Source organism: Rhincodon typus, chromosome 4 (assembly GCF_021869965.1).
Source record: "Rhincodon typus isolate 14 chromosome 4, sRhiTyp1.1, whole genome shotgun sequence".
Classification (NCBI taxonomy): domain Eukaryota; kingdom Metazoa; phylum Chordata; class Chondrichthyes; order Orectolobiformes; family Rhincodontidae; genus Rhincodon; species Rhincodon typus.
In genome coordinates, this window is record NC_063335.1 from 26,262,034 (window position 1) to 26,288,956 (window position 26,923).

Sequence of the window (26,923 nt, forward strand, 5' to 3'; positions counted from 1 at the left end):
TCATGATCACATTTCCTGTCCTAGCCCTGCTGTCATGATCACATTTCCTGTCCTAGCCCTGCTTTCATGATCACCTTTCTGTCCTAGCCCTGCTTTCATGATCACATTTCCTGTCCTAGCCCTCCTTTCATGATCACATTTCTGTCCTAGCCCTGCTTTCATGATCACATTTTCTGTCCTAGCCCTGCTTTCATGATCACATTTCCTGTCCTAGCCCTGCTGTCATGATCACATTTTCTGTCCTAGCCCTGCTGTCATGATCACATTTCCGTCCTAGCCCTGCTGCAGAGTTCCAGTGAAGCACCTTACTTTCATTTCAGGCACTGTTAAAAAAAGATAAAATCACCATAATCCTACCAGACCTCAGTGCTGCTCTCTTATTATACAGGGAGAGAAAGGCAACTGGCGGTGGTTTAACCTGAGGGTCACCACCCCTCAGGTGTGATTTGATTTGATTTATTATTGTCACATGTACAGTATTTTGTGTGCGATCCAGGCAAATCAGACCTTACATAAGTACATCAGGGTTATAGAACAGAATGTAGAATGTAGTGTTTCAGCTGCAGCGAAGGTACAGAGAAAGATCAACTCTAATATATGTGTCAGAAGTTGAGAAAGAGAGTCAAGCTGGATGGCTGGATTGTGATACAGACACCAACAGTGCAGACTCAGCATCTGCACTGGCTGAAGTTATCATGAAAGACTGTCTTGTTTAACTTCTCCCCTTGACTGAGGCTTGGTGACCCTTGGTTAAACCACCACCAGCCACCTCTGTGTCTGTTGAGGGAGCAGCCCTATAGTCTGGGAAGTGTGTGGTGACTTTAGGCCCTAAAGAGCCCCCTCAAGTCAACATTGAGTTCGTGAACTTCAGATAATGAACTCTGACCTCTGCTTTGATTGTTCCACATACACACAGGCACACACACTCACGCACACACACATCACACTCACACACAATCGCAATCACACTCATGCATACACACGCAATCACACTCACGCACACACACACAGGCACACACACTCACATACTCACAAGCACACTCACGCACACACACTCACGCACACACACACGTTCACACACACACAAAATGCATGTTGTTTTCATGATTTTGCTTTCAGTCAGAGCTCATCTTTGTTCTTTATTGTTCATCATTTAACTTTTATTCTGGATCTATGTGATGTCTTCTCTATAACCATCACCATTTGTCTTTTGTTCTGTGATACTTCTGATCTCCCAGAACCTTTCTTTGATCTGCCCTTCTATTCCACTTGCACCCCCACCCCAACCATCTCCTTTACCAGCATGAAACCCATCAATTTTACACCTCCCTTCAATTCCGAAGACATCATTGGACACCTACTGAATTTCTGCAGCATTTTCTGTTTTTATTTCAGATTTCCAGCATCCACAGTATTTTGCTTTCATTTCACATTTCTGATTTCTGTCAATGGTGTTGGCCCTTTGCCTCTGTAGCCCAGTGTTCTAGTTCACAGATCACATCCTCTTTCAGCTTAATGTTGCACTGTGAAGCCCCCAGTTAAATTCTGAATGTGTGACGTTCTTTGTAGCTTCCTTTCCAGGTGAGAACTATCAGTTTATGATATACAGCAAACATTCAGTTATCTTCTGAATGTTAGCAGTCTGATTTATGGTATTGATAGAGGAGTCCTCCTTGAAGTCTGCATGGGAGAAATTGATACACGTTGATACATCATTTTCTGTGCAGAAAGCCGGGACCAAGAGGAACAATGTTGCCTCATTCCCCAGTAAAGCCTGAAATATTTTCAACCCCACATTGGCCTCATGATATTCATGGATACTGGGTGACTGCATTAAATACGCATTAGATTCCTGGCATAATCTAGTAAGGGGCTTAATGCCTAATTAAAAACATTTCCCCAGAGATTTGGTAACCTTGTTTTCATCTCTCTCCGTGTCCTCTCGGCTCCCAATCTCTGCACTTCCCTCTAGTCTCTCAAGCCTCCAAGATATCCTTCTACCTGGCCTTCAGCACATCTCTGCTTTAGTTTCTCTACATTTAGCTGCTGTTCTTTCACTTGCTTGGAATCCAAACTTGGGAGCTCTATCTTAAATCCTCACTGTCTTTCTACTTTTCTCCCATCCCTAAATCGTAACTCTTTGACCAAACTTTTTTGTCATCTGGCTTAATACCTTTATGTGCTTCGGCATCAGATATTTTGAATACACTTCTGTTAGATCGTTGCTATGTTAGAGATGCTGTATAAATATAAACTGTTTATGTCCAATCTCAGATGCGAAGAATAACTATTTACAGCAAGAAAGGAGAAAAGTGGATTGAAATATCAGCACAAAAGTCAAATTACACAAATTCAAGCAACCATAGATCATGTTGTTGCCAAAACACACAGTTGCACAAAGTAATAGTTTTGAGGAAGCTGTTTAGTTGCTCAAAATGTATGTTGGTTCTAAGGGCAAACTTTCCAGTCAAAAGTTGAAAGTATTGCTGGAAAGTTCCAGCACAATAGTTAAAAGGACCGCATGGTGTATAATCAAAACCAAGAGTGAGCAGTAATTAAGGAATGCCAAACAGTATTCACAAACTGAGTTCCTAGAAGGAGGAAGGGTCATAAGGCAATGCAACATTTAGCATTCTCGGCTGGACATACCCAAAGACATGGGTTTATAAAATGATAAGGGGCACGGATAAGTGAACAGCCAAGATATTTTCCCCTGGATAGGGGAGTCCCAAACGAGATGGCATAGGTTTAAGGTGAGAGGGGAAAGATTTAAAAGGGACCTGAGGGGCAATTTTTTTCACGCAGAGGGTGGTGCGTGTATGCTTCGAGCTGCCAGAGGAAGTGGTAGAGGCAAGCACAATTACAACATTTAAAAAATATTTGGACAAGTAGATGGATAGGAAAGGTTTAGAGCTATATGAGCCAAATGCAGGCAAATGGGATTAGTTCAGTTTAGGAAATCTGGTCAGCATGGATGAGTAGGGCCGAAGGGCCTGCTTCCATGCTGTATGATTCTATAACAGAAACAACTCCAAACTCCTCCACTCTGTTACCAACTTTTAAAGTTTTTATAATGTCTAGGAGAAACATTTTTCACTCAGACAGCCATGGGAATTTGGAATACACTGCTCGGGAGAGTAGTTGGTCCATGAAACCTCAGAACCATTAAAATGTACTTGGAGGAGCATCTGAAGTGTCATAACATTCAAAGCTATGGGCTCACTACGGGAAAGAGGACTAGTGTAGATAGTCGTATATTTTTGACAGTACAGACTCAAAGTGTCAAAGGACCTCTTCTGCACTGTATGATTCAATGAACTCATCTCCAACAAACACCTACCTCGGCCTCTTCCATTCCAATCATTGCTTTTGGATGACTTTAGCAAAAAACTGACACAAACACGATGGAGCAAATTCCCATCTTTAGTGCTGCACCATTCATCTTTGCACAGTCCCCCCTCCTAGTTCTGCTTATACCTGGTAAACCATGCACTCTACTTCCATCCCAGTGATTTATTTCAGTTTGCCAAATGGTCAGCCATCTATATATTGCAGTAATATCTGGTCTGCTGCAATATGTCGACACTGTGGCTCAGCATTAACAGACTTACCTGTCAAGTCTCACTCCATAGACTTGGGACCACATTTGCAGTTGCTGGTGAGGTCAGGATAGGTCCAAGAATGTTTTAAAACTCGTCTTCTTGGATTCCAGTGCTGGATCGCAAAACCTCTGGGGTGAATCATGATCATCAATAGAAGGTGGGAGGCATGGAACGGAGAAGTTACTCGCCTCCATTTAATGGCCTGAGGAGCTAGTTGTGGACTGGGGAGGGTGAACCTGTGCAATCTGCATGTGGTTGTGCACAGCTATCAGATTGATTACGTGGAGAATTGCAAGTTTGCTTTTGAGTTGATAAAACAGGTCAGTTCATTGGGGTTCTTGCACTGGATCAAGCACCATACCTTTATTTGCTGCACTCTCACTTCCCTTTGCCTTAACCACTGCCAACTCTCGACAGAGTTACCTTCTCTTTTTAACAAAGCAGCAGCAACAGGCTCCATTATGGTGGCTGTCTGTCTTTGTCGCTGCTGTTTCACAGGTAGCCCCTGCCTCTTGGAGACACTCAGTGCCATCAATTGGCAGAAGCTGCCCATTAGCATTTAGAAGACACACTGCCAGTGTAGCGTTGGCATCCGGACATTACCCCACTTTGAAAATCTAACCCTTGGGTACAAAACCAAAGGCTGATTTTCCAGTTCAGGGCAGAGACACGACTGTAGCGTTGGAGATCTCACCTTTTGGATGAGATGTTAAATTTCCGGCCTTTCAAGTTGAATTTGTGAACAGCAGAAGAAACTGGGACAATATTGAACCCTTGATCAACAGCTGTAAAATTGATTTTATGGCATTAGCACATTGCTGTTTGTGGCATCTTTCTGTATGTGAATTAACTGTGATGTTCCCCACTTTTAGAGGACACCTCAACAGTATTTAATTGGCCGTAACAAATCCTGAGATGTCCTAAGGTTAGCAAACAATGCTGTCGAATTCAAAGTTCTATTTATCTTCCTTGCTGTTTAGTAGCACAGGTTAGCGCAGCTTTCACATATTTGCTGACTCGGGTCCAGTTCACTATCTTCTCTACTGACCTCATAAACACCACCTGTATTCCAACTCACTCTTCTATATTGATAGCTGAATAAGCCAAAATTTAAACAAATGTAATGTTAACAAAACTGAAGTGTACTCTCCTGCAAATACCACAGCTGCTCCAGTTTCAAATCCAGTTCATTCTTCTTAGCTTAAAGTTGGGGACCATTGTATAAGGGATGTGTTGTTGCAGTTATACAGGGCCTTGGTGAGACCACTCCTGGAGTAATGTATGCAGTTTTGGTCTCTTCTGAGGAAGGATGCTCTTGCTCTCGAGGGAGTACAGCGAAGGTTTACCAGGCTGATTCCAGGGGTGGCGGGTCTGACGTATAAGGGGAGATTGACTAAGTTGGGATTGTTTTCACTGAAATTCGGACAAATGAAGGGGGATCTCATAGAGACTTACAAAATTCTAACAGGACTGGACAGGGTCGATGCAGGGAGGATGTTCCCGCTGATGGGTGTATCCAGAACCAGGGGTCACTGTCTGAGGATTCGGGGTAGACCATTTAGGATGGAGATGAGGAGACTTTTTTTCACCCAAAGATTGGTGAGTCTGTGGAATTCATTACCACAGGAAACAGTTGATAACAAAACATTGAATGTATTCACGAGGCAGCTAGATATAGCAGTTGGGCAAATGGGATCAAAGGTTGTGGGGAGAAAGCAGGATTAGGCTATTGAGTTGGACGATCAGCCATGACCATGAAGAATGGCGGAGCAGGCTCGAAGGGCTGAATAGCCTCCTCCTGATCTTATCTTCTATGTTTCTGTCATTTAATAGTTTATTAACCTTTTACTTCAAATCCAATCTGCCACAAAGGCCATTTTCTGAGACCTTCATACCATTGCCTGCCTCTTAATGTACCTTTTGTTACCCTTGGACATACTTTCCCAAAACTGCCTTTGCCAGCCATGCTACCTCTGCTATCCATGAACTGTTCATCGTTAGAAACAGCCCATGTTCTCCCCCATTCACATCCCATAACCTCATGTCTCCATCCTTACTGTGATTCACTGATCTCCCTATGTTTGACAAACAGATTTAAGTCTTTTTAAGCTCACTTTGAATGTCCTCAAGATCCACTTGCATGACTTTATGCAATCTTGTATACCTCAGTCTCGCCCTCTGACATTCAACAATTGTTTGATTTTTAATTCCCCCATCCTTTTCTCTACCATCAATCAGCCATTCTTTGAAATTCACCAAAGATCCTCAGACAGCACCTTCTAAACCCATGACCCATTCCATCTAGAAGGACAAGGATGTGAGATACATGGGAACACCATCACCTTCAAGTTCCCCTCCAAACCACTCACCATCCTGACTTGGAAATATATTGCCGTTCCTTCACTTTTGCTGGGTCAAAATCCCAGAATTCCCTCCCTAAGGTCATTGTGGGTCAACCCACAGCAGGGAAGTGCAGATCAAGAAGGCAGCTCACCACCACCTACTCAAGGGCAACTTGGGATGGGCAGTAAATGCGGCCCTAGCCAGAGATACGTACATCCCACACATGAATAGATAAATAAAGAAGTCCCTCTTTGAATAATTTTGTTCTTCCCTCTGAAACTTTCTCCCTCAGCCTCTTGCTTTGTTATATATTTATCCTAAACTCCTTAAGATCCTTCTCTTTGACCATGTTTTGGCACTTCCTGACTGCACTTTTGTGTCTACCCTGAGTGCTCACTCATTATCCATGCCGACTAAATATGGACCATCTCTTGGAATGATAGAGTGTGTTATTATTGATCTATCATGTACAAACAAAATTATTTCAGTACCGAGGGAGGAATATTTAACCAGAATCTAAATATTTTTATCTTGCATTTTCTAGGACTATTCTTATGCAGGCTTTGGCCAGGGACAATATGCACATTATTATAACAATTCTGGATACCCTTCTCCTTATATGACAAGCAACAATAGCAGTCCAACAACTCCTTCGACCACCACAACATACCAGCTCCAAGATTTACCAACTGTCACAAGCCAAGCTGTTACAGATTCTGCTACAGGTAATGAAACTATTTCCCTTTTTCCTCGACACTGTATTTTATTGTAAATAAATAATGTGAATACGGGTAGTTCTTCTGTAACGCAATCGTTGTGTTCTTATGTGACTTCACGCTATAGAAAATTGTGTTATAGGGAAATTGCTACAGAAAATCATTATACCTGTACAGCAGAAAGTCTGCATTATCCAAACAGCATCCACTATTTATCAATCGCATTACAACCAATTCACTTTAACGAAACACACATTATAGCAGATCTACCTGTTACAGTAATGGCCAGTGCATCAAATGTATGAACAAAATACTCAAGGATTTCAATGACATAAGTACCCATAATAATGAAACTCAATGAGTCTGAATTTCCCAGAGGCAGGAAGGACACAACTGTGGAATTTCTTACAATAGTAGCAGGAATTTCAGACAGGGCCAAGATGAACTGTGTTCCACCCTTTTTAAAATGTCAAAAAATCCACTGGTAGTGACAATGGAAGGGTTGCCAACCTTATAACCTGATTGATAGAGACAACAAATGTTCTGGCTATAGTGCTGCTCTAGTTGCACATTTTTGGAGTAAAAATTCTTCTGTTTATGTCAAATTTTGTAGCTCCCAAACCAAGTCCTCCTGGAGAGGCTCCTCTGCCTAGAGAGCCTGGAATAAAAGCTCTCCACATTGTAAAAAGGTATTCCTAATGGACTTTCATGAAATGATAAAAAACATGTTGAAGGATAAGCAAATGGGTGCATGGAGAGTACACTGAATAAGGTAACACTGCTAGTGATGTGGTCTATGAGCCCCAGAAAAGTTCGGTCAATTGTAACTGAAGGTGCAGTTCTGATTAAGGTTGTGCTTACAGTCGTATAGAAGTTTACAATAACAATTTTTTTTTGGTAAAAAGACAAATGAAGTGGTTCCTGCTGCATAGGTCAAACTACTTTTGGTAATATTGTTCTATTGGAATTTCCCATGGTCCTTGGTAAAATATGGTATGACATGACAGACAATCATTATAATTTCATAACAGAACAGGATTTCATTTCCTGGATACTCGATTGATAGACAATGAAATTTTCGACATGAGAAAACTAGGGCATCAGTTACCAATGCACCTGAACCATCTGGCTACTACGTATCCCAGAATGAAGCATGTATTGGAATGGCTGGTTGGAAATAATAATTCCTTTCTCCAGTCCTATGTAAATCTGTGCAGCAAAAGTGATACAGTGATTCTCGCATAAGAAGGGAAATGTCTCATACTGAAAAGAAGAAACAGATGCCGGTCAGTGGATAATGGGGTGCAGCCTTTCAAGTCTGTTCTTCACAACTTCCCTGTCCAGAAATGGTTAAAGGTTGACATGCCAGAGGAGGCATGTGGTGACATCATACCATCAACCATAGAAAAACAAAGTTGCAGCAATTCTTCAGAACATCTTTCTGAAGCACAAACTGTGGGGCTGCTTGCCAAAGTCCTCTGCCTTCATAGAGGATGCATTATCGACCCCGTGACCTTTAGATTTCCTCCATTCTTACCTGGATGTAAAACAACTGGTAAATGCAAAGCCACAAATCCATCACAATATTGGCCATTTCACTAAGTTACATAACTAATACAGTATTTACAAGGATAACTATCTCACTTGAATTAGGAAGAAGGTGCTAGTGGACCAACGCATTAAAGTGTAAATACTTCTAAAACTCAGAATGAGATCATCAGATATGCTTCAAACCCAACAAAGTGCTGCTTTGAATGTATCAGAGAGGTCAGTGGAATATGTCCTCAATAATTTCCCAGTGTCTATAGTAGATGCTGCCATGTGTGACTGCTGGCATATGAATTCTGCCATCAAGAATGCTGATTTTTCTGAGGTTAATGAGAATTCATCTCAGATTGTGTTGTAGAGAATAGCATTGACCTCCACCAGGATTACAATCAACTGACATACATCTGCTGAGAAAGTTTCCAGGGACTCCAACATGGATCTGATACATTGAGAGCATCCTTCATTTCACAGCAAGATGGTGAGGTCTTTGTCTGCATGCTTTCCTGGCAGGGCTGACATTTCCTTAGCCTTCACTCAGGAATATAAGGCTCCACCTTCACCATTTTAGCTCCTTGTGACCTCACCTTCTGCCACCTACATTTCTTATGTGATAGCTGTAAAATGCTCCTCTGTTGCATGCACACATTTGAAAGTTCCTGAAACACATGTGATATTCAGTAGTGCCAGATAAGGTGACTTCCTCGACAATATGCATGTAATTTACTTAAACAAGAATGTAAGTAGATATGTCAACGTGCAGTAATATTGGCAGATCTATGCAACGTGTAGCCAGAGAGACTTTAATGCAAACAAAACCCAACAAAACCCCAGAGCCGTCTAAGGACAACAGGCAATAGATATATGGGAACACCGCTATCTCACCATCCTGACTTGGAAATATATCGCTGTTCCTTCACACACACTGGGTCAAAATCCTGGAATTCCTCCCTGACGGTATTGTGGGTACCCCACAACAGATGGACTACAGCGGTACAGGAAAGCAGCTCACCACCTTTCCAAGGGCAACTAGGAACAGTCAATAAATTGACACGAAAATGGGAGAACTATCAATAAATGCTGGCCAGTCAGCAACACCCATGTTCCATGAATGAATCAAAAAAGGACCATGATTGGAACCTGTGATTTATTAGGTGTCACAAACTGTAAGGATTTTTTTTTTTGGCTGTAATATTACAGGTGCTGCTAATAGCATGGCACTAGATAGTATCTAATTAACAGTGAGTGAAAATGTAAGACAAATTTGGACACCCTTCCTTGAGCAATGTGGCTTCCCATTTTAAGACTTGCTGCAACTGTGGCATTCATTATCGCCCAGTGTACCTCACTGCATTGTTGGGATCAAGTCCATTCCCACAATAATACCATCACCCTCTTGAGGACTAAGCGAATTTGGCTTGTCCAGCTATTCAGTGAAATCTTGGCTGGTCTGTGACCTGGCTCCATGTACATGTTGTAGCTTTCCAATACTGGACATCGAAATGCATGTTGATACTTCTGTTCAAAGTGAACCTGTGAAGCATGCAGCAAGATGGGACCATAGGGAAGCACAGGAGAGCCTCTGCTCGCAAACCCTGGATAAAACTATTCATGGGTACCTCCCAAGTTTGCTGACACATTCCAACTTCCTTTCTATCAGCCGTCCCTCCTTCACAGTATCACTGCTGTTATGGAACTGATCAACTGTTCCCTCATCTCTGACATAAATACTTCTACTTCTCTCACATCATTCAGTGTTCTTTAAACTTAAGTTGCCCCCTTACAGTTTCCTTCTTTACTCCCTTTAATGATGGTGAATGTAATATACAAGACTTAATGAAATACCTTATCTTATTTTTGGCCAAATCTAGTCCTGTACTACCGTTTCTCCTTCCCTTCTATTAAACTTCTCCTCAATTATCCTAGAAGAGCACAACAAAAGATATGTTTTCTGTGATATCGCTTCTTGAAACTTCTCCCAATTCACACCTTGACCATCCCCTTACACACACATGTGCACGCTCACACAAGCACACAGACACATGCAGTTACGCACACAGACATGCACTCACATGTAGATACACACACACACACACACACACACACACACATACAGAGTTTCCCTCCAGTCACTTCTCTTGCCCTCTCCAAGCTCTTATGAGGTCCACAGTTTGCTTCTCCAATCCAATGCTTGCCATTCGATTACCTTTCATGACTCCGCCCCTCAATGGAAGGAAGATCTGCCTCCAAGAGCTGCCTATAGTTTGAATAGCTGATTGCTGTTGGTGGTTTCCTGGCAATGCCCAAACTCAGCAGTGGCTATCAAATGGCATTGGGGTTCCCAGCTACCTGCCTCCTCGAAGCTGATTAATGAACCCTTACCACCGAGCCCACCATGGGGTAGGGCACAGGATTGCACCAGATTAAACAATTGAAGAGTGCCTCAAAGAGTGGTGTGATGAGAATGGGTTTTCATTCATGGTTCACAGGCACAAATCCTTGGCAAAGAGCGAGTTGTTTGATTGAGGTGGGATCCCATTAAAGTGGCCTGTAATCAGTGTCTTGGCAAATTGTGTAATTCTGACTGTGGATAGGCCTTTAAACTAAGAGGCACTGGGCAGGGAAATCTCAAGAGAATATTTGAGACAAGAGAACAGTGTTGTGCTTTGGGTAACAGCAAACAGAATAGATGAGGCAGGGACTGAGAGGTTAGTGGTACATCTGTAAATAAGATTCATGCAAACAGCAATTGAAAATACGATTAAATGTTCATATCTGAATACACAAAGCACGTAACACAGCTCTGTTGTCATTCACTGTTGTCACCATCTCCACAGTCACTCTGTACCTCTGTGGAATGGATACTTTGTTGTGTCATAGGAACATTGTACTTAGGTGTAAGAGTAGGCCATTCAGCCCTTTGAGCCTGCTGCACCATTCAGTAAGATTGTGAACCATGTTGTCAACATCGGTTGTTATGTCAACTCCACTTTCCTGTCTTCTCACCAATAATGCTCATCTCTTTTTTGCCTTTCAAAAATCTATCCAACTTGGCCTTGAATAAAATCTGTGACCCAGCCTGCAAGATTTTCTGGATGACCCAGCACAATGACAACTCTTTTAAATTTCTCCTCATCTCCACTTTAAAAGTGGGCCTACAAGAGGAACCATACTCTCAGAATTCACCACATCAATTCCCTCAGGATCTTGTAGGATTCATTAAGATCACCTTTAGGGAAGGAAACTGCCATCCTTACCTGGTCTGGCTACCTGTGGCTCCAGACACATAGCAATTTGGTTGACTCTTAACTGCCTCCTGGGCAATTAAGGATGGGCAGTAAATGCCTAGTCAGTGACGCCTTCACCCTATGAATGAATGTAAACAAAAAACCTTTCATTCTTGTAAAGTCCGCTGAGTAAATGTTCAACCTGTTCAACTTTTCTTCATAAGGGTTTCATCCCAGGAATGAGTCAAATGAACAAACAAAGGGTGCTCCCTTCTGCAACAGCTATAGTTTAGAGCATGGTAATTTTACAGTCTTGGTTTTCCTTTAGACACTTCCAACATGGCTTCTTTGAAAAGCTGTAGCATATAAATAGGAGCAGGAGGAAGCTAATCAATCAACAGTTTTCTGAAGCTTACATCATTCAGGAAGATTATGGCTAGGCTGCTACACGATCTCCACCTTCCTGCACTATCTCCAGTTGCTTAATTCCCTTTGTATCCTCAAATCTAACAATCTGTGTTTTGGTTTATAGTCAATTCCTGAGCATCCATGTCTGTCTGGGATAGAGAATTCTAAAGCTCTACAACGTCTTGAGTGATGAAATGTCTCCACTAACCGGTCTAAACTGGCCAACCTCTTATTTTGAGATCTGATTCCCAGTCCTAGGTTCCACAATTACAGCAAACCAGCATCTACCCTTGTAAAGGCTTTTAAAGATCTTACACATTTGAATGGGGACATCTTGCATCTTCTAAACTCCAGGACATAACATTCTAGTATGCACAATTTCTCCCTCTTGCCCAATCCCTTCATCCCAGGAATCAGTCAAGTGTGTCTGCATTACACGCCCTCTAAGGCAAATATACACTCCTTTATGTAAGGAGAACAAAACTGTACACAAAACACCAGGTGTGGTCCCTCAAAAACCCTGTATAATTGCACTGAGATTACTCTTGTGCTCCAATTCTTTTATAATAAAGGCTCAGATATCCTTTACTTTCGCAGTTGTTTGCTGTACCTCTGTGTTAACTTCCTGTAATTACAATACAAGAACACCCTTTGAACCAACAGGTCCCTTTCCTCACCATTTAAAAACATTCTGTTTTGCTATTTCTCCTACCGCAGTTGATAAATTCAAATGTACTTGCATTATATTGCAAACTCCTGTTCTTGCCCACTCATTTAACATTTCCATATCTCTCTGCAGCCTCTTGCATCCTCCTCATAGCTTATGTATGTCATTTCATTGTTGACCAAAGGAATTTGTGTTTAGTCATGTGCTTTAAATGGTTTTACGTGGACAAGAAACTGCAAACCCCACCTCCCCCATCTCCTCCAGCTGTAAGACCTATCAACATAGGCTTAACTCTTGATAGAAACTGGAGTTGAATGAGACACGATTAATTTGGGACAAATTGCGTGCAGCAACTTTGTCCCATTAAACTTGCAGAAATTTGCAAGAGAAAACCAAATATTGTGTGGAAATATAGCACAAAATCATACATATATAGATTTAATAACCATTAAACTTTGCAAGGAAATACAAAAAGCCTTGTAAAATTTGCCAAACTTTGTAAACAATTCAAAATAATAGGCGTGGAAAATTTTAACTGTCAGAGACTGGACCATGCAATTTTTGGAGCAGTAGCAGTCAGGTGATTTTGAGAACAAAAAGTTGCATCTTGGCTCCTCTGCAATAATCGAGTTGTTTCATATTTTGAAATGAAACAAAGAGCAAGTTAGATTGAAGGGTCTGTCTCTGTGCTGTATATCTCTGTGACTCTGTATAACATTTAAAGGGCATCTGGATGTGTATATAAACAGGAAAGTTTCAGAGGGCTGTGGGCCAAAAGCTGGCAAATGGGATCGGGTTAATTTAGGACACCTGGTCAGCATTGGAGTTAGGTTGAAGGGTCTGTTTCCATGCTGTACATCTCTATGACTCTATACAACTCTAGATGCTAGAAATCTGAAACGATGGCAGAAGTTGCTGGAGGTCTGGCAGCATCTGTGGAGAGAAGCCAGTATTAATGTTTCCAGTTGAGTGACCGTTCTTCAGTTATGAAGTTCTTTGATCTGAAGAAGGGTCACTGGACCCGAAACCTCAACTCTGGCTTTCTCTCCACAGCTGTTGCCAGACCTGCTAGCTTCTCCAGCAATTTTTTGTTTCATACTTTGTTTGTTGGTATTTTCTAATCAACTTGTGCAGTGATGTTATTATACACCTCTGGAGCAGTTGGAAATTAAACCTGGGCCTCCTCACTCAGAGGTAGGGACACTACTGCTGCACCACAAGAGCCCTCATACACTTATTTGTACAGGCAGTCCCTCAATTGCAAGCTGGTTCTGTTCTGCAGCTTGCTCACCAAGTTGATTTATAAACAAGTCGAACACAATGCAGGACAATATAAAGGAGCTGGTCTTGAGGACAGGAAATGTTTGTATATCAGATCTTTATAATTACACCCGTTTGTAAGTACAAGTGTTCATAAATCAAGGACCCCCTGTAAAATTGTATGATTATGTCTTGATAAGTTAGGTGTAAACTTGTGATTAATACATATACACCAAACTCTGTGGGTTTTGAAAATTCATTCATGGGTTATATGGATTGCTTTTTAGGGCAGCATTTATTGCCAATCCTAATTACCCTCAAGAAGATGGTGGGGAATTGCAGTCAAAATCAGTGTAAATCTGAAGACAACCGGTATGCCTTTCCTGCAACAGTTGTGACTTTTAACTGATAAAGCAGAGACTTTTATTTTTATAAAGGAACTGTCCACTTGTCTCTCTGACTAACCACTACAAGCATCCAGAGTAGGATGACCAACGCAATGTGCTGGCCAGGACAAGCGTCATAAAGATCAACTCAAACAACAGAAGCTAGGAACTGAGACTGTCTTCCCAGTTTTCCCCTTTGTCCATGTGACCAGTTTTAAGCTGTCTGTTCGTCTGTCCATCTTTGGGTGTGTAAGGGGAAATTTGTAAGGGGGTTTGGAGTTAATTAGTATCTGTATCTCGTGTCTAATTATTTACAATAAATACCATTTTTGTCCAGTACCATTTTTTCTGTCCGCCTGGGTCTGAAAATCAGGGAAATTGGGGAAATTGGCATTTTTAACAAGTCTTTAACTTTGTGACAACTTTGGGAATAGCAGGGCTCGACTTACAGCTCACTACCCCAGTGAACTATGACAGTAGGCAGAGGAAATTTATCCTGTTTAGCACCGTGGTTAAAAACCTACTATTAGAATAGCTTGGAGATTTTAAAGGACAAGGTTTTCCCTGTCTCAGTGACATGCCAACATTTAGGATCATTTCTAGGTTCTAGCTGCATTGGACGTCAGTGTGTACCGATTGTCAATACTTTCTGGAGACAGTCACAATACCTACTGTATGAAGAACAGACAGGAGGTACAAGTAGGGCATGGGTTGGGGACGTGCCGGGTCCAATTTAAAAGCCTATAAGTCTGCGAAGTGCCCATTGACAGAAGGAAGTGTCATAAGGTGCGGTCTGTACCCTTATGAGTAAACATTCTCACTCTTCACCAAATACAGCTGTTGGCAGTTCTTAGTAAAAGAGGATATGCAACTGAAACTTTGCAGGTTCGAGTTCCACGTGATCAGACACTTCCCTTGCACATTCAGCCACTATTCTTAGAGTATAGGTATAGTGTATAATTAACTTTTTATTCCACAGCTACCTCCAGTTCTTTCGTTGTACCTCATTTAGTCATTAATTTTTCACCTTGGCTATTTAACTCTTTACGTCCTGCCCTCACAGGTTTAGTTTCAGGCATTATTCAAAAGTAGTTACAGCATTGGTAGAAACATCGTTTATATTGTCAAAAATTACTTTGATCCTGAAAGGGTCCCAGTGGAAACTAACTATTGCAGCAGTTTTATTCAAGAGTGGAGTGAGACAGAGAGCAGAACGTGATAGGTCAATTAACCTAACATCTGTCATAGAGAAAGTGCTAAAATTCACTATTTAAAGAGATTGTAGCAGGATGTTTAGTAAATCCTAATGTGATCAGGAAGAGTCAACATGGCTTTGTGAAAGGGAAATCATATAGAATTGATTTATTGGAGTTCTTTTTAAAGGATATACAAGCAAGGTGGATAAAGGGGAACCTATGGATGTGGCATAATCTGCATTTCCTCATAGAGTAGAGAGTAAAATAACAGCATAGATGAAGGATTGGTTCACTAAGGTTCAAATCCCCCACAGCAGATGGTGGAATTTGAATTCAATAAAGAATCTGGAATTAAGGGTCTAATGAAGACAATGAAACCATCATCGATTGTCGTAAAAACTGAAAGCAGAGAAGAGATAAAAATAGCAATTGCTGGAAAAGCTCAGCAGGTCTGGCAGCATCTGTGGAGAGAAATCAGAGTTAACATTTCAGGTTCAGTGACCCTTCCTCAGAACTCATAAGAGATAAATTGGTCTCTTTCGCATTGGTAAGCTGTAACGATGAAGTGCCACAGGATCTGTGCTGGGACATCAACTATTTACAAGCTATATCAATAATTTGGACAATGTGGTTAAATGTACAGGAGCTAACAAAAACAAAGTTGCTGGAAAAGCTCAGCAGGTCTGGCAGCATCTGTGAAGGCAAGAACAGAGTTAACGTTTCAGGTCCGGTAACCCTTCCTCAGAACACAAGCTAACTTTGCTAGTGACATCAAGATAGGAAGGAAATTAAGTTATTAAAGGAGGTAGAAAGTTTGCATTAGGAATATAGGCAAGTTAAGTGAGTTGGCAAAAATTGACAGATGGACTAAAATCTAAGAAAGTGTACGTTTGTTCACTTTGCCAGGAAGAATAGGAAAGCGATATGTTATTTAAATAGAGATAGATAAAGAAGCTGGTGGGACAGACATTTCTGGGTGTTCTGGTAGACGTATCAGGAGAAGTTAGAATGAAGGTGCAGCCTGTGATTGGGAAGGCATGGAATGTTGGCATTTAGGTTATGACTTTCAAATAGAGGAGTATGATACAGGAGGTATTATCAACAGCAAATGAAATCTTTCTGAATGTACATGGAACTTTCCTTAAGAAGTTGGTAAATACTTTTCAAGTTACAAGCTAAGCAAAACAAAGCACAGACTTGAAATTATTGTTGACAATATGAAAAATAATGCTTAAAACAGATACTTAACCATTTTGTGAGTAAATATATTGCTATTTTCAAAGAGGCCTTGCAATGTACTTTTTAAACTGGTTAACTCCTCCATTGAAGTGGTCAAATGTGGAATATCATGGAAATGTAGTGGGCATTAACATGCTAACCTTACAAATGTTCATATTCTCCTTCTGAGCCAGTTACATGAAATATGAGCCTGCAGTATTATCCCAACAATCTTGTGGAAAAGATACACGGTCCACAAAATTTCCTCTTGGAATTTTAGATTCCTTAAGGTTGCATATTGTCAGTGTACGCAATGATTTACAAACTCCTTCGCATACTTCTGTTAAAAGTTTAAAGTGATTCTGTATTTCAGGAGAGTTTGGTACAATCCACAGTTCTTCAACATCCATTAAAGATTCAGAATTGGATCGATTGCGTCGAGCTTCAGATGGAAAGTCACGTGGCAGAGGCAGAAGAAATAATAACCCTTCACCTCCCCCAGACACTGACCTTGAGGTAAGGCTAACATATTGATTCCATTAAAACTAAGCAAAGAAAAAAGCCCCATAGAAAATGATGTACGAGCAGCAATAAAGGCTACATTCGCTAACATAATAATGAAGGTTACATGCATGAAAAATGAATGTGTTAAATAGCTTAAAATCTTTTTGTGACTTTCTTTTTTGGTAACAGTTAATTGAGTATTTTTATTTTAATGTTAATTCTCTTGACAGATGATCTGTTAAATGTTTGAATTAGTTAAAACAGTCTGAGCTAGTAACCATCAAGCATTAATAAACTGTCACCTATAACCATTATTTCATTTGATGAGTGACTTAGCAATAGATTTTGCTGGCCTTGGTGTACAACTTTTAAAGTCCTTTAGTAAGTAATGTAGAATGCTGGGTCACGACACAGTAGCACTTAACTACAATTCCCTGTAGTTTCACAGTTATTGATTGAGTTATCATTTTTCAGTGTACAGAGGACAACATTGATCTTTCTGTCTCTCCACAGCGAGTGTTCATATGGGACTTGGATGAAACAATCATTGTTTTTCACTCCTTGCTCACAGGGTCCTATGCGAATAGATATGGAAGGGTAAGTTTTTTTAATTCTTTCATGGGATGTGAGCATGGCTGACAAAATCAGCATTCATTGCCCATCCCTAATTGCCCTTGACCTGAGAGAATTGCTGAGCCATTTCAGAGGCCCCTTTTCAGGGTACCAAAGGACATTAGCTATAGACATTTAATTGTCCTTGCTGAAAAAAGGATGCTTTTTAACTTTGATGATGTGATGTGAGATATGTGTGAGGACTTGTGGATAATCTGGAAGTAGCTGCTCCCAGTCTACTTTAGCTGGATCTTTCCTTATTTTATGTGTACCTTCCCTCAATCCAAAACCTGTTTTGCAGACCACCTCTTTCTTTTTCCAGAACAGACTTAAACCGTGATGTGTTGTGGTTCCTCTTACTAAAATGCTCCCTCACTGTCACCTCTAACAACTCTATGGCTTTGTTCCATACAATTAGACCAATGTGCATTGAACAACCTGCTCAGAATAATCTGCTCACGTTTTAACAAATTCCACTACGACAGCTGAAGCTATCCAGACTTTCTAAAACAATCAACAATATTCTTTTTAAAAGTGGCAATGCACTCTACCTCCCCATGTTGACAGATCCCACAGAAGAATCTAGGAATTGGATCTGTATCTTCTTTGGGCTGCATCCTGTATACCAAGTTTTGTTGGGAGACCCAGCCATCTGTTTTTGCAACATAATGTTTACAGGCAAACAGAGTAACAGGTAGGAGTGAAAGCATTACCTCCATCTACCTTCAGTGCCAGAGATAAACACAATTAATAAACCAATGGAATAAGACACCAAAACATATTCAAGCAACACCAACTCATGAGTAACCTGTTCACCAATGACCAAATTCCATCATAGTAGAACTGTTTGATTCCAGACCTCCTCATAGCCTTTATCTAGATATAGACATAATAACTGGGTGCCTGAGTGTTGAGAGCAGTCATATGTCTATTTTGTCATCCCTGACACAAAGGAAGATGGCTGTGATTTTTTTTTTGTGGTTAGCTAACACCACATCGAGACATCATTGTGAGAGTCCCAAAGAAAGCATTTTGGCCCACCCATCTTCAGTTACTCCTTTAATGGTCTTTGCCCTATCATAATTATGATGGGGACTGCATGCTGACAAATACAAAATGTTCAGACTATTCACAGCTGCTGTAGTAGTGAAACAACCCATCCCAAACTACAGGAGAACCTGAATGACAACCTGGCTTTGGCTAAGAAACGATATTCAATCCAAGTAAGTACGAGCTTTTGAACAAGCTTGAACAAGCAAAAACTCTGCCAATGATCTTCTAAGGCACCACCATCACCAAATCCCTTATTGACTGAGATCACAAGAAAGTAAGCTGGAGCTACATATCAACAACTGCAAGAGACCAGGTAGAGCTGAGTAATTGACTGTGTATTTTTTTTTACCTTGTTCATGAGATATGGGCTTTGCTGGTTGAAACAGTATTTGTCCATCCACAAATGCTGTTGAACTGAATGACTTGCTAGGCCAGTATTTTGAGGTTCAACTTGCAAATTTGCAATTTGGTATATCAGTTATGCCTTTTTTGAAGTGTTTCATTGCTGTTGCATGCTTTGCTTAGGTATCAAAGAGCTGTAGCAAAACTGGTATCAATGAGAATCAGGGAGAAATCTTTCCACTGGTTGGAGTCATACAAGGCACAAAGGAAGATGGGAATGGTTGCTGGAAGGTCAATCATTTCAGCTGCAGTGCTACTCTGCAGGAAGTTCCTCAGGGTAGTGTCCTAGGCCTAACCATTGTCAGTTCCTTTATCAATGACCTTTCCACATTAGCTCAGACGCAGGGCTGTTTGCTGATGACTACACAATGTTCAGCACTATTCATGATGAGCCTTGAAGCAGCTCATGTTTATATATAGGAAAACCTGAACAACATTGAGACTTAGATTGACAATGGCACTGGAAAATTGTACTACAAGTGCCAAGCGATGATCATCTCAAGCAAGAAAGATTCCAACCATTGGCCTTCGATGTTCAATGGCGCTATCATCACTGAATCCCCCACTACCAACATCCTGGAGGTTACCATTGACCTTGACAACAAAGTAAGTCAGAAGATGAGAATCCTGCAGTGATAATTCAACTCTTGACTGCTGTATCTGTCCACTATCAACAAGGCACAAGCCAAGAGTGTGATATAATATTCTACACTTGCCTAGATCAACACAGCACCAATGATATTCAAGACGCTTGACATTGTCCAGGAGAAAGCAGCCTTCTTGATTGGGATATAATCCACCACCTTAAGCAATTCATTCTCTTCACCACATACTCTCACACACAGACAGCAGTGTGGAAATCAAGATGGTGGCAGAGTAACAGAGCTGTGTGCAGGCCCTTGTCCAGGGCTCATCCGCTCCCGCATGCTTTGTTTCTTTATCTTTCTTTTTACTTAGTTATTCTTTCATTTTTTTCCCTTTCATTATTCTTTCCTTTGAAGTCTCTTGCAGTGAGTTAGTCGGTGAAATCGGCATGGCAGCTAGAGCGGGCCATGCGTGGAATGGCGGCGCCTCCTGGTGGTCTGAGGTGGTGGCGGATGCGGCTTCTCATGGCGACTGGAGGCAGTGGCAGCAGACTTTTCAAGATGGTGGCCCCGGCAAGGCAACATCACGGAGGAGAGCGCCTGGAGTGGGACTCCCGGTGAGATGGCAGCCTCAACTGTCAGCGGGGCCAGGGACCCCCGCCATTGCAGTAGGCCTAGAGCAGCGACTCCTGGCATTGGCGAGGCTGCGGCAGAGCCAGGGACGTCAGGTTGCAGGGCGAGCGTGTGTTCAGCATATGAGTCAGCATTGGCACTGGTGAGGTGGGCCCAGCGGTAAAGAGATGCTATCTAAAGGATGGCGACTGCTGTGTTGGTGGGTCCAGTGCAGGTGTCGTTGGTGAACCAGCTCAGGACTCTCTTTCAGCTATGTCTTTTAACTTTTTATTCTTAAACTATTCAAATGGTGCCAGACTGTGGCTACTGTTGAAGCTTTTCACGGTATCTTGTTGTATTATTCACTGTAAAATGCAAATGACAATAAATAAATCGTTCATGTGTGTACCATCTACAAGATGCATCTATCTCATCAAGACTCCTCCAACGCACTTTCCAAACCCATGATCTGCACCTGGAAGAACAAAGGCAGCAGATACAACCTTCAAGTTCCTCTCCAAGCCACTCACCATCCTGACTTGGAACAGTATTGTCGTTCCTTCACTGCCACTGGGTCAAAATCATGGAATTCCCACTTTAACAGCACAGCGGGTGTATCTAACCATAGTTTGCTACAGCAGTTCAAGATAGCAGCTCACCATCATCTTCTCCAGGGTAATTAAGGATGGCCAGTAATTGCTGGCTGAGCTAGCAACACCCATATCCTATGCCTGAGTAAAGAAAAGTGCTGACAAAGTGACTTGCTTCTGCTATTTTACATGGAATTCCAACTCTCTATGATGTCCTTAATGTCTTGTCATCACCAAATCTAAAGCAAGTGCAGCAAAATGAGTTGGTGTCTGGCACCCGACCAACTGGAGTGCTTCACTAACCAGAATCTCACATAACCCGTGGAGACGTCATTGTTATGATATAAAATAGCAGTGTTATCCATCTCAAGTGATTGTCGAGGAAGAGGCTGAAGGTTAAGATAATTTTTACAGTGAAGAGTCAGAGATGAAGAGGCTCTGCAAGTTGTATTTATTGTCAAGGCATATTTCTGTTCTGTTCCGACTTTTACCACAAGCTTACCCACAGACAATGGGTTATCCAGCAGCACAAGTCAATCTCAAATAGGTTAATACTCAATACCAAATAAGTTCACCTTTACTGTAGAACTTTTGTATTTTATATTCCTTAACCTTTTGCTAAGCCTCAACATTAGTCCATTAGCTAATCCTTAATCCATGCCACTATATTACCCATGTGCTTTAATTTTGCTAACCATCGTTCTTTATCAAAAAACTTCTGAAAATCCAAATATATTACTTCCTTTTATCAATCCTGCTAGTGCCAAAACCTCACAACAGGTTTGTCGAATACAATTTTGCTTTCATTAATCCATGCTGACTAGGTCCAATCAGATTATTATTGTCCAAGTGTCCATTTAGCATATCATTATAATAGATTCAAGCATTTTACTTCTTACTGATGTCAGGCTAATAGATTTGGGGTTCCTGATGTTTTCTTCTCCTGCCCTTTTTTAAATGGTGGAATGACATTTATTACCTTCCAATATGCAGAAATAATTTTAGAATATATAGAATTATTGAAAATGATCATAAATATATCAATCATCTCCAAAGCCACCTCTTTGAACATTCTGGGCTTTGGAATATCAGTTCCTTTGGGATTTATCAACCTTCAGTCCCGCTAATTTCTCCAAAACAACCTTCATTCTAATACTAATAACCCACAGTTGCCTATTCTCCCTAATTACATGGATCTCTAATTCCTGGCGATTACTTGGTTTTTCCTCAGTGAAAACAGACACAAAGTACTCAATGTGCTTCTCTATTCCCCGTTATAAATTCTCCTATCTTATTGTAATGGATGCACATTTGTCTCAGTCCACTGTTTCCTGTTTATGTACTTACAGAAGCTTTGGCAATACATTGTGGTATTTTATGTTAGTTTGCATTCATATTCTATTCTTTTTCTTTATTATTTTCTTGGTCCTGCTTTGATCTTTCCTGATTCTTCGCAATCTTCGGTTTTAACACTATTTCTGGCAATGTTGTTGTGTTTTATTTATCTTTTAGTCTTATAAAATCCTTAACTTCCTTGTTAACTAAGTTTGATTGGCATTTTGGGTTTTTTTTTGAGCCTGAAGGAAAACCTGTAAACTATGTACTAATTCTTTAAAGATTATGCATTGTCTATGTACCATCATACATCTCTTTTAAAGTATTTTTTTTCCAATTCCATTCAGCCTATTTGCCCCTCATACCTTCATAACTTCCTCTTTTATTTTAATTTAACACCCTTGTTCCAGATTTAAACCTCACTTTAAAACATAATATAAAATCCTGTCATATAATAGTCACTCATCTCTGAAGTTCATTTAGACAGGATGATCAATTAATCTTTCTTTCATTACGTCAGAATCGACCTAAAATAACCTGTTCTGCAGCCAGTTCCTCAATGTATTACCCTAGGAGACCATCCCTAAAGCAATCCAGAAGCTCATCCTCCACAGCATTTGTGCTCACTAGGGTTACCCAATCTCAGTGCATGTTGAAGTCTCCGATGCATATTGTATCTCTCATATCACATACTTCTCTCCTAATTGATCTCATCATCAATATCATACCCACACCACCATTAATATTTGCTGGTCTGTCAATGACTCTTATCAATGTTGGCTGTCCTTATTTTTTCCTAGCTCCACCGCTACTGATTTCACATTTTCTTCAGAGATAACAAGGTGTAGAGCTGGATGAACACAGCAGGCCAAGCAGCATCATGGGAGCAGGAAGGCTGATGTTTCGGGCCTAGACCCTTCATCAGAAAGTTCCTACTATCTCTCACATTTTCTTCATCTAGTCTGAAATCTGCCTGTACTAATGTACTAAACCCTTTCCTTACTATCAGCGCAGTACGACCTTTCCTATTTTATCTGTTCTTCATAAATGATAAATATCCTTGAATATTTAGTTCCCAGCCTTGGTCAACCTGCAACTATGTTTCCATATTGGCATTTAGATCATAGCTTTTTACATTTACCTATGCCTATAAATCATCTATTTTGTTGCAAATGTTGCATGCATTCAGACGGAGTGCTCTCAACTTTGTCTTTTTGACATTGATTCACATTCTACCCTTAGGTCATGCATACTTTTATTTTGCCCGCCTTCTAACTTAATTTAGCACTTTCCTACTTCCTGTTACCATTTTACTTTCCTTCCGATTTGAGCTACCTTTCAGATTCCCATTTCCCTGAAAAACACGTTAACAATTTTCTTTTTGAGGCTATCAGTCCAAGTCCTGTTCAGATGTAACCCATTCGGCTTTTTCAGGTCTCACCTGACCAAGAACTAGCCTCAATATCTCAAAAAGCCAATGCCTTCCCTCCTATTCCAATTCTTCAGCAACATATTCAATCCCTCAATCCTTCTATTTTTACACTTACTAGTACTTGTTACTGTGAGTTATCTGAATGTTATTGCTGTAGACCTCCTTATTTTTCATTTCTTTCCCGACTCCCAAAATAACTGCTTTTGGGATCTCATCCATCTACATACCTATGTCATCAGTGACAATGTAAATCACGATCTTGGCCGTTTATCCTCACCCCCAAAAGCTTATTTTTATTTGTTCATGGGATGTGGCATTTCTTGTGAGACTAGCAAATTATTGCCTATTCTTAATTTCCTTGAGAAGGTGGTGGTGAGCTGCTTTTTGAACTCCTACATTCGTTGAGGTGTATGGACAGTGCTGTGTTGTTAGGGAGGGAGTTCCAGGCTTTTGATCCAGTAACAGTGAAGCAATGGCAATTATATCTCCAAAGTCAGAAGACACATGACACCAGATTATAGTCCAACAGGTTTATTTAAAATCACAAGCTTTTGTAGTGCTGCTGCTTCGTCAGGTGAAGTGGAAGGAAGCACACATGCACAAAATATATAGGTGGAGAGATAATAGCAAGATAATTCCAGGCCATTAAGGGTGTCAACAGTTAAATACAAATAGTGTGAGTGGAGTCTCAGCAGGCTGAATAACACATCCGTGCAGGTGATCAAATGTGGAAAATAACGTGAGTAAAGTGTCAATAGGTGAATAACAAGTGAAGAGATGACCCATGAACCGATTAATTAAGGCAGAGAGATAAATACAAATAATCAAAAATAAGATAATGCTAGAGACAAACTAAGTGGCTGAGTCAACTCTGGTGCCTACTCTTGTTATTCCAGCCATTTGGCAAGCCTTCTGTACAGCCCATCCCCTCATATAACTGCTTCACCTCTACTTTTGGAGTCACCCAGCCCATCTCCCTGGGCACCCTGATAAACTGGAACAAAAATCTGACCTTCTGTGCCTCCTTTTCCTGGATCAGGTTTGCAGATCTGGATAATGTCCTGCCTCAGCACTTCCTGAAGATTTCACGACAACCGTGGAGGGTTTGTGACTTGAGGCATAATGAGGTTGCTGTGTTCTTGCTCTGTAAGTCCGATGGTCAATCCCATTGCGATGGATTGTATCGAACTATCCTGCATGGCTTTAGGCAAGAAAACCAGGCCACTACTGCCATGGTGCTGTGAAATTGAAGAAAGCAGAAAGGCAGCAAAACCAAAAGGACTTTCAAGTTTTGTTCGTGTAGAATGCAGAGTCCGTCTCCAGCTGGAGACATTTTCAGCAGGCTGGACATATATGTTAGTGCTGGTCAAAAATTGTTTGTAATTTTAAGACGTATTCACCCTATAGGCCATTCACATGGTTGGCAACTATGCATATTAATTTATTGATGTAGCCTTGTAGGATGCTGATTACACAATTCCAACATAAATTAATTGTAATGTAGAATGAGCATCAGCAGCTGGAAACCTACAGCTTTACTAATTGCTGAGCCCAGATTGATAAAATATTGGAAATAGTGTTCCCAGAATCAGAGATAGATCCAGTTTTGTTTTCAAGATACTTTATCCAATCATGTGTTCAGGTATTTCACTTTAAACTTTTGACACTGGGAATATGTGTGATAGGTTTAGAAAATTAGCACCCAATGATGAACTGATAATGATCTGTTTGATTGGAACGTTAAAAAGTTTGTAGGAATGCCTTTAATTTTGGCAAGAATTTTGGATGGGGATTTTTTTCTAAGTAGTTCCACACATATCAATTTTATTATAGGCTGTATTGGTTCACTGTACTGAGTGAATGAGTATACAGGGATATCAGTTAGAATTGGGGGGGGCATTGATGGAGGACATGAGTTGACATTAAGTTGGCATGGGGCTTCAGTAAGCATGGTGAGTGAATGGGCGCAATGGGAGGCGAGTGGTGAGAAATGACCACTAAATGAGTCCGGGTCTTATGCTCAGGGCTCAAAAGAAACTTGCAGTGGGATGGGGAAGATCCAGTCAGTATGATGCATGTAGGTATCAGTGATTTAAGTAAAACCAGAAAAGAAGTTCTGTATAGAGAGTATGCTGAACAAGGCACTGTACTGAAAATCAGAGTCTCAAAGGTTAGGAACTCTGATTACCTGAGCTATGTGCAAGTTGGCATAAAGTACATAAAATTAGAGAGATGAATAATTGACCAAAAGGCTTGTTTGGGAGAAGTAGGTTCTGGTTGTGGGCCACAGGTACCAATATTGCAGAAAGTGGGAGCTGTACCATCGGCACAATCTACGCTTGAACTGTGCTGGGACTAGTGTTCCTACACAATGCTTGGGAAGCTGAGAGGGTTTTAAACTAAATAGTGGAGATGAGGGATCAAATATGGAAGGTTGTGGAATATCAAAGATTAGGGACATGCTAAGAGAAGAAACAATAATATGGGAAGTAAGGGTCAGAGAAAAGCAGGAATTGTAAGAGGGAAAAAAATTGGAATATATCATCAAGTCTAGATGTTACAAAGACGACAAAAATACAAAACTGTGTCTGAATGCATGAAGCAGTCATAACGAAGTAAATTAATTGATAGTGCATGTTGAAGTAAGTAGACACAATCTGATAGCCATTACAGAGACGTGGCTTCAGGTGACAATGTTTGGGTCCTGAACACTGAGGGGTATATGACATTCAAGAAAAGTAGGAAGCTAGCTAAAGGTAGAAGCGTAGCACTGTTAGTCAAGGATGGCATTGTGCTGTAGTTAGAGATTATTATGATTCAGGAGATCAAGAGGTAGAATCAGTTTAGGTGGAGATGCAGAATAGTAGGGGAAAGAAGCCACTTAGTGGGAGTGGTCTACAGGCCCTCAAATAGTAACCAAAATGTAATCACAAAGATAAAAAGAAATATTGTGTGCTTGTGATAAAGAGGCAGCAATAATCATGCTGACTTTAACCTATATATAAACTAGAAAAATCAGATTGCCATTAGTAGTCATAGAACGCTTTTGAAATAATTTCGTAGCACATTCTGGAACTGACCAGGGCAGGTTGTATCAGACTTGGTATTGTGTAATTTAACAGAATTATTTAATTACCTCAAAGTTAAGGCACCCCTAGGTAGAAACAACCTCAATATGATTACATTTTATATCCAGTTTCTAAGATTAGTATTTTAAACCTAAAAGAGGCA

The 26,923-nt window shown here is 40.8% G+C and overlaps 1 protein-coding gene across 1 annotated transcript in view; it reads left to right on the forward strand.

Moving 5' to 3' along the window:
* Nucleotides 1–26,923, forward strand: part of eya1 (EYA transcriptional coactivator and phosphatase 1) — a 198,080-nt gene that overhangs the window by 96,295 nt on the left and 74,862 nt on the right. Inside the window, exons 8-10 of the mRNA XM_048595676.1 lie at nucleotides 6,490–6,670; nucleotides 16,942–17,084; nucleotides 17,586–17,669. Of these exons, the coding sequence (XP_048451633.1) occupies nucleotides 6,490–6,670; nucleotides 16,942–17,084; nucleotides 17,586–17,669 (408 nt within the window). The remainder of the gene's footprint in view (nucleotides 1–6,489; nucleotides 6,671–16,941; nucleotides 17,085–17,585; nucleotides 17,670–26,923) is intronic.